At 42.3% G+C, this 8,736-nt stretch overlaps 2 protein-coding genes across 2 annotated transcripts; both read left to right on the top strand.

Annotated features, from left to right (window-relative positions):
* The first annotated feature begins 146 nt into the window (after nucleotides 1-146).
* On the top strand, nucleotides 147-2,310 carry LOC110508876 (interleukin-12 subunit alpha). The gene is made up of 7 exons (XM_021589748.3): nucleotides 147-213; nucleotides 450-604; nucleotides 702-788; nucleotides 919-978; nucleotides 1,151-1,267; nucleotides 1,464-1,508; nucleotides 1,715-2,310. Exons 1-7 carry the CDS (start codon nucleotides 192-194, stop codon nucleotides 1,868-1,870), a joined length of 642 nt encoding a protein of 213 aa, XP_021445423.1. The 5' UTR covers nucleotides 147-191; the 3' UTR covers nucleotides 1,871-2,310.
* Nucleotides 2,311-3,762: 1,452 nt separating this feature from the next.
* Nucleotides 3,763-8,357, top strand: LOC110508873 (zona pellucida sperm-binding protein 3). The gene is made up of 8 exons (XM_021589743.3): nucleotides 3,763-4,211; nucleotides 5,900-6,012; nucleotides 6,095-6,198; nucleotides 6,478-6,655; nucleotides 6,836-6,953; nucleotides 7,033-7,118; nucleotides 7,375-7,610; nucleotides 7,871-8,357. Exons 1-8 carry the CDS (start codon nucleotides 3,831-3,833, stop codon nucleotides 8,095-8,097), a joined length of 1,443 nt encoding a protein of 480 aa, XP_021445418.3. The 5' UTR covers nucleotides 3,763-3,830; the 3' UTR covers nucleotides 8,098-8,357.
* Nucleotides 8,358-8,736: the final 379 nt, after the last annotated feature.

The following is an 8,736-nucleotide window of genomic DNA, read 5'->3' as shown; positions in this document are numbered from 1 at the left end:
ATAATGATATCACTGGCATCTAGGAAAATGACACACTGTGACATTGTTACCTGATTTACTTTCAATTTATATTTTCAAACATTGTTATTGTGGTAGGGAATTCCCTGCTCAGGAAAGTATAAAAACACTGAGAGATGAAGCAAGACACACAAAAGAATTAGGATAAACCAAGGATATACATTGTTACTACCATGATGCCAAACGCCAAGCTTTGTGAGTAATCTATAGCCTATATCTCTTTCTCTTCTAACAAAAGTATTGTTAATAAGTAGGTAGCCTATTTATTATTTGCTTAAAGTTAGAATAGGTCAGGTTATCTGAGACTATTTTTTCCTGCATGAGAATATTGCAAAATCATCTAAAAATGATTGGCATATTATTGACAAATGTATTTGTATAGAAAGTTTAAGTTTTAAGTATTTGTTCTACGTTGTTCTTGAACCTGTCAGATTTTGCCACTTGGCTGCTCTTGGTCGCGCTCACTTGTTCTCTCTGGCACGTGAACATGTCCAGCCCAGTGGTGTCGCGCAACCGCCCGATAACTGACAACTGTCTTACTACTGCGCAAACACTACTTTGGAACATCACGGACGCACTTGCACAGGTGAGACACAGGCACATTTTCAAATACTGTTCTTGATGGTAGACTATTTATTTAATTCATATCTGCAGCCTATTCATTAAATTCGTATCAATACTAGGAACACCTGTTCAAAGGAATAAACTGCACGGACCAGGGTATGGAGTTGAACACGAGAACACAGACGGTGCAAGTGTGTGCGCCAAAGGTAAGAAAAATAACCCCATTCTGTGATCTGTATTCAATTTTTTCAGACAATAATGTGAATTTCCCTATAAAAGGCTATATAAAATCAATGTTGAAATCCTTTGCTGAATAATCTATACTTTGTTTGACAGACCAAAAGCACTCAACAGCACTCAACATGTTCCAGAGTGACAAATGTAAAGTTTGATCAGGTAGGCTATTTGCTATTGTCTATAAATTACATATTACTGTTGTTGCCCAGAGCAACAGTTTTTCCCATAAGAAATGGCATGTTTATTTACAGTCTAAAGGGGGCAAATCTAACACAGTGTCTGCCTATATTGGTAACTTTTTGACATGTCATTTTTCCTGTGTATCACATAGGACAAGTGTCTGAGGAACATTGAGGAGGATCTGCGTTGTTATAGTGACATGCTACAAGCTATTGACCCTAAACTGCTTGGACCCAATGTGCTGCAGAGCCTCGGAGAGATTAAGGAGGTAAAATCTGGGAATAACTATGCCAAAATACTGGCATGGAGAGGACATGAACTAAAAAAATAGCCTTTTGAGATATTTCTAACACAACCAGTTTTGTATACGAAAGTCATTGTAGCTGCAGGTTTAGGATACACAAGTCTACTGACATATATGGCCTCTTCTCTCACCCTTTCATTTGCTTTCGTTTTTTAAACAGACGTGCTTCCCCTTGTCTTTGTTGGGAGTCTGGTCCTCTCAGCAGGTAAGAGATTCTCAAAAGCAACCGTGACTAACATAAAGAGGCCTTTCACGGACTAAAATTAGCAGGGATTACATTGGGATGTGGGTGGTGGAATTAATGGTCCCTAAAATATCTCCTAACCAAATATGGTCATTTGTATGTCAACTGTGTGTAACCAAATAGAGATAAAGTTAACTTGACACAGTGTGCACTATGTTTCTTTTCAGGATACACAAGGTTGTAGGCCTACTCAAGGTACTGCTAACCAAAATTCCTTTGATGAAAGGGTACATTTGTGTAAAGTGTTGAAGGGGCTCCAGGTTCGCACCGTAACCATCAACAGAATCATTGGATATATTCATGCTGGAGAACACAATATGTAAGTTGGCATGTCATCATGGACCTGGCAAGCGCCTATGCTGTTGGAGACTATTCCTCATCGCCATCATCGTCGTCATCACCATTCTCCCAAGGGAAAAATAATCAATTCCATGACCATAACAAAGTTGCCTTGTCCTGTGGACAAGTGTTCTTTAATATTATCATCAAATAACAGTCTGATTAAGCTATTGAGGATTTAGAATTTACAGGAGTCAAATATTTATGACTTAATATATAAGTATTTATTTGTTTATTTTTTTTTACTTGAAAAGCTAAATAATATTAAATGTGATATTTATTATCAACCTAATGGGTTGTATTATTTATTTGCCTAATTTATGATTTAAAAATATTTATTTTATACATATCAATATAACTTATTTCAATGTTTACACAGTTTTTGTTTGAACATCTCCAAAATAAAATGCATTTAAGCAATGAATTAAAATAGCCTAATGCCAGCTATTTTATTTCTCTCTTTGTTTTCATGGTATTTTACTCAAACTCTCTCTCTCTCTGTCTGTTTGTATGTGTGTGTGTTTTGCGGTTTTTACTATCCTTGTGGGGACCAGAAGTCCTCACAAAGTTAGCAAAACAAGGAAAATTTGGACAAGTGGGGACATATCACCGGTCCCCATTATTTTAGTCTTAGGGGTTAGGTTTAGGGTTACAATTAGGATTAGGGCTAGGGGTTAAGGTTGGGGTTAAGGTTAGAGTTAGGTTAAGGGTTAGGGGTTAAGGAAAATAGGATTTTGAATGGGAATAAATTGTTTGGCCCCCACAAGAATAGTGTGTGTGTGTTGCCATATATAGTCAATACATTAAACTGAGTTAAATGATGGGAAACAGTAAGATTTATTTCCAGGAAAATACACAGTGGTAACCCCATATCACTGACTTGGGTGGTGCCCAAACCACCCAATATGCTCTTTCTTGTAGGCCTACACTGGTCAATTATATTAATTTCACTTGGAATCATAGCCTACTGTAACTGTGTGGAATATGTGGCCGGTTATTTTGAGGCCGAAGTGAAGACCAGAGAGAAAGTTCAGAAACGACTATACATTTGTGTAGGCGTATAGATTAAGCAGACATGATGACATGTAGTTTACTACTAGGCCTTCCTATACTCTATTATTTTCGGGGGTGGTATGGTTTTAACTGAACACAGCCAAGTGACTCCCACTCATTGGTCCTTTTTTCACTCTCGAGAGCCCGCATGCAGTCGAAAATGCTGACTGACACATTGTTCGAAAGTCAGATTTTTGCATTCGGTTTGAGCTCACAAATGGCCTAATGTTCGGCTATATTGGCCTATGTTCTTCCCATTATTAGTAGCTAGGCCAGGTGCAATAATAAGTTATCCTTTGGGTAATAAATGTCTTACCTCAATAAATTCAAACAGGTGTGAATTTATAAAGACTATGTTGACGAGGAATAACATGTCTATTTGTGAGCATTGTTGGATGTTTTCGAACGACATCCATGCTAGGTTTATGTGATGGGCACGAGGACAAGGTTGGTACATTAGACTGCACCGTCGGTGAAGGGGTGAGGTTGGTCAGCAATTTAAGTTGAGAAGATGGCGAGTTGAGAAGATGGCGAGTACAAAGCAGTCTATATTTTGTATATTTGTATTACGACATGCTGCCTGGCCATAACAGACATGCTGCCTGGCCATAACAGCCTACACAGACAAATATCAGTCATTATCATTCAATGGAAATGTACCACTGACACCCAGTGGAAGGTGCACGGTACTGTCAAAATAAATTCATTAGGTTACACAGGACTTTTTCATCTTTAATTAGCGCTGATTTGACACAGGTGCGGTAACCCCACCTGTTCTCAATGATTGGTCTATGCTTGGAGATTTTTGTCATATAAATGTTTGTAATTCGGTTTAAGCAATTTAGTGAGTCTGCGAAGCCGCCAAACTACATTCAGATTGCAAGCTCACAAATGGAGTTTATGCAAAAATCTCCGTGGTGGGTCGCGACCCTGCTGTCAATTTCTTTCCTCTCTGATTGTTATCAGCCTTTTAATCCTCGTGGTTATAGTTATAAAGATGTCAGTCAGGCCCAATCCTTTAAACCGAGTGAAGAGCCAACCAGTCCTCCTAGGCCGAGAACAGTCCTCGTGAAGTGCCACGAAGATTCTCTTGAAGTCGTGGTGAAAGCTGACCTATTTGACATAGGCATTCTGGTGGACGGCAGCGATTTGCACCTAGGTTCCAATCAAATGGGTAGCAAGGGCGTTGAAGATTCTTGCAGTGCGGTTCCAACGGGGGAGGCAGAGTTTATCATCTTTGCCCAGTTGACCGCATGTGGAACCAAACTCGCAGTAAGTTTTTCGAAAATTGCAGCTTAATTTTAAGTTAATCGTGCCACAGTTCTAAGTATGCTAATTAGGTTCACGTATTAAACAATTTACACAAGGCTATGGGACTCTTGCAGGGGGGCTGAGCTAAAGGGCTATCTAAAGAATGTCCTGAAACGCTTCCATGGACAGGAAGGTAGCCATGGACTCCGCAGCTGCAAATGGTTTCGTGAATCCATGGCTAGAAAGGGGCACACCGCCTAAGGCCATGATAAACCCAGCAAAAAAGAAACGTCCCTTTTTCAGGACCCTGTCTCAAAGAATTCTTAATCAGAATAACGTCACAGATCTTCATTTGTATAGAGTTTAAACGCTGCTTCCCATGCTTGTTCAATGAGCCATAAACAATTCATGAACATGCACCTGTGGAATGGTCATTAAGACACTAACAGCTTACAGATGGTGGATAATTGAGAACTTAGGTCACTAAAGATGCCTTTTGACTGACTCAAACTCCAGAGGAAAGATTCCTGGAGTCCCTACTCATCTGTGTGAACGTGACTGCGGACGGGGCCAGGGAAATAAATTGCAGTGTCCATGCTGTGAGATGCCTAAGACGGGGGATACAGGATGGACAGCTGATTGTCCTTGCAGTGACAGACCATGTGTAACACCTGAACAGGATCGGTACATCCGAACATCACACCTGCGGGACAGGTACAGGATGGCAACAACTGCACGAGTACACCAGGTACACTATCCCTCCATCAGTGCTCACTGTCCACAATAGTCTGAGAGGCTGGACTGTGGGCTTATGAGGCAGGTCCTCACCGGCAACAGCGTCGCCTATGGGCACAAACCCACCGTAGGACTGGCAAAGTGCTATTCACTGACGAGTCGTGGGTTTGTCTCACCAGGGGTGTTGGTTGGAATCGCGCTTAGTTGCTGGAATGAGCGTTACACTGAGGCCTGTACTCTGGCGCATGATTGATTTGGAGGTGGCGGGTCTTATGGTCTGGGGCGGTGTCCCAGCATCAGACTTAACTTGTCATTGCAGGCACTCAACGCTGCGTTACAGGGAAGACATCTTCCTCCCTCATGTGGTACCCTTCCTGCAGGCTCATCCTGACATGACCCTCCAGCATGACCATGCCACCAGCCATACAGGAATGTCAGTGGTCTGCCATGGCCAGCAACAAGCCCAGATCCCCATTGAGCAGGTCTGGGACCTGTTGGATCGGAGGGGCTAGGCCCCCCCTACACACACAGAAATGTCTGGGAACTTGCAGGTGCCTTGGTGGAAGAGTGGGGTAACATCTCACAGCAATAATTGGCAAATCTAGTGCAGTACTTAATGAAGCTGGTGGCCACACCAGATACTGACTTGATTTTTGACCCCACCCCCTCTGTTCAGTGACACATTATTCAATTTCTGTTAGTGATGTCTGGAACTTGTTCAGTTTGTCTTAGTAGTTGCATTTTATGTTCATACAAAGATTTACACTAAGTTTGCTTTAAATAAATGCAGGTGACAGTATGCTTTCTTTTTTGCAGAGTTTATATTGTTAGCCTAAGGTTTGTGGTTCAGGAGTTGTTTATCTGCATATACACAGCACTCAAGTTGTAACTTGAGGAAACAAATTTGCAGTACTTCCATTATGAATCTTCAAGCTGCACATATAACACCCCTAACCTCTCCACCTCTTCCACAGTTTATGGAGACGGAGCTGGTTTATTCCAATATTCTCAGCTATTCACCTGCACCCTCTTCTGGTGTCGTCAGATTTGAATTGGCTGTGATTCCCATCGAATGCCATTACGGAAGGTGAGTTACCTGTAGTAAACATCGATGCCTAGTATTTTGATGATGGGTTTTTAAACACTTAAATAATGTGAATGTGTTTTAGGAGGTATGCTGTTGACAGTGCTGCCCTGGCTCCCACCTGGATCCCCTTTGCCTCAACAGTGACTGCTGAGGACCATCTGCAATTCAGCCTCCGCCTCATCACGGGTAGGATATTTGTTGTGTTCACTTCATTAACTTGTACATTTTCAGTTATTCATGGACCTTAACCTTTTCACACAAACATGCACTCAGTGTGCAAGTTGCCAGTGTAGACCAGTGTCCATATCATCAGCATAAACCATTTGATAATGTTTGCATCAATCTCCTTTCAATGTGACTGGTGTATTATGAAATTCAAACCAATAACATTAGGTATTACACACTAGTATAAGCATCCCCAAATGGCTGTCTGGTTGCACATGCTCATCCCCACCTTCTCTACAGATGACTGGCGCTCTGAAAGGGGATCAAATGTCTACTTTCTGGGTGACACCATACACCTGGAGGCAGCTGTCACCATGGGCAACCACATGCCCTTCCGCGTGTATGTGGAGCATTGTGTGGCCACGGCAACTCCTGACGCAGACTCAAACCCTAGACACCACTTCATAGAGTACTATGGGTAAGGTCATCTAGAAGGTATTGACTGGTGATTGTTGCTTCAGCTTGCCGTAGGATACATTTTAATTTTTTCCAATGCTTGGCTGTTGGCTCAACTGTGGTTCGGTAAACAATAGTAGAAAGCCATCTAGTTGGCTAATTCCTTTCCCTAAACACCTAGCTCCCTGTCTTGCCTAATTAGATGCCTCACTGACGCCCAGCTGACCGGCTCTAATTCACGGTACATGCCCAGGGTCCAGGATGACAAGCTGCATATCATGCTGGATGCCTTCAGATTCTACCAGAAGGATTCCAATTTGGCAAGTGCCCACTCCTGTGTTTAGTCTTGTCATGTTCTGCACCTTTTTGGCCATTCTGATATCCATTCTGTCACCACAGATCTTCATCACCTGCCATCTGAAAGCTGTCCCTGCCATGTTTTCTGTGAAATCAAGGAGTCGAGCGTGCTCCTTCATTGAGAACAGGTATGAGATGGAGAATGGGCATCCTGCCTCTTGTTAAAACTGAATTGTGTATGTAGGCTGCAAACATTAATGGTTTCTTCATTAGCACTGCCAGGGGATTTCATTATGTACAATATTGACTGTAGAATTAGACCTTAAAAAAAATATTGTTAGGTTAACGGATGGATACTGTCAAGTATTTACTGTGCATGGCCTTAATGAGGGCAAGTTATTTAACTTTGAGCTGCAATCGAACCAGATCTTAATCTCATTCCAGCTGGAGGTCAGCAGATGGGAACGACCAGGTCTGTATAAGTTGTGTAGTCTCCAAACGCTTTGTGGAGCCTACTGCCCCCATGACCAGAACCAACACCAAGACTACTACTCCCAAACCAAATTCATCCAGCTTCCGCATTCGCCCAGGCCAGCGCACAGAGCAGCTCCAAAAGGTTGAGCCCAGATCCAAAAAGCCTTACTCTGGTTCCTGGAAGAGGGGAACGGACACAACAGAAGGTGGGTTACGGATGATGCAAAGCCAATCGGAGGAAACCTAGATTCATTGCATGTTTACTATGTACTGGCTTTTGCTCCAGCCTATGCTTTTCTCCCATGTGATTTTTGGTTGCATGTTAAGATTAATGGTCCAGCAATGTGCTCTAGCTAGAATTCAGGAAAGATTTTTAACACTTGAACTGTTTGAATGTCATTGTGACAACCAATAAATGTTTTCTAAAATTAACTTGAGGTTTAGCTAAATCAGAATTTTATTTCAGAGTGGAGCAAGACTACCATCTTGGGGCCCCTGATTGTTGTCCCTACTAAGGAAGTTATCAGCTTGGCAACGGACTCCACGACACTCCGCTCAAAATTGACACCGGGTGAGACCTCAGACTCGGTGGCAGTCCATCCCAAAGAGCTGCAGGAGGCTACAACAGACATCTCTATGGGCACTGGTGGTACTTGCAAAAGTAAAGACAGGAAATGCACGCTTTCTGAATGAGGCACTGCTGTGAACACTGAGTCTTTCCAGTCACACAAGATGGCATCTCACTGGATTGAAGGGTGCTGTGCAGGAAGTCGACTGTGGAACTTGAATGCAATTCACTCTGATGGCAATTGACCAACCTTTGGCTTAAACCACTAACCAAGTTCTTGGTCCTTTTTTAAAGAATTGTGAATTCAAGTTGTTTTGAATGTTGCTCATCTGCTGTTCCATTTCACATTACCATGGCCAATGCAAATAAAAACATTACATCCGTAGTTTGCTTATTTGATTTTGTCTTTAGCTCTTCAATTTATAAGTTTGCATCAATGCTTGCCCCTGGATCATTAAGTCAAGCAATAGGTTTGTCAAATTATGGTTCTGGGGTGGTTTAGCGGTCTAAGCCGCTGCCTCGGGAGCACGTACAATGTTCTGCTGCCAGCATGTGTTAGTCTGACCCTCTGTTCTCAGCACTCCTGTCATGTAGCATGTGTGAAATGACTCTTCTGTAGCATAAGGAACTACAAGATTATGAGATGCATGACGCCCTGCATTCATGACCAAGCGTGGCATTTACCACGTACAACTGGGCAAAATCTATTTAAATGCCCATCTAAAGACCAGTGGGAAACGAATCATCCCTGAGCGCTTAAGTCT

This window comes from Oncorhynchus mykiss, chromosome 28, assembly GCF_057628025.1.
Source record: "Oncorhynchus mykiss isolate SJ-2025 chromosome 28, ASM5762802v1, whole genome shotgun sequence".
Lineage (NCBI taxonomy): Eukaryota > Metazoa > Chordata > Actinopteri > Salmoniformes > Salmonidae > Oncorhynchus > Oncorhynchus mykiss.
The sequence above is the reverse complement of the archived record's forward strand: the minus strand, read 5'-3'. Positions and strand labels throughout refer to the sequence as shown.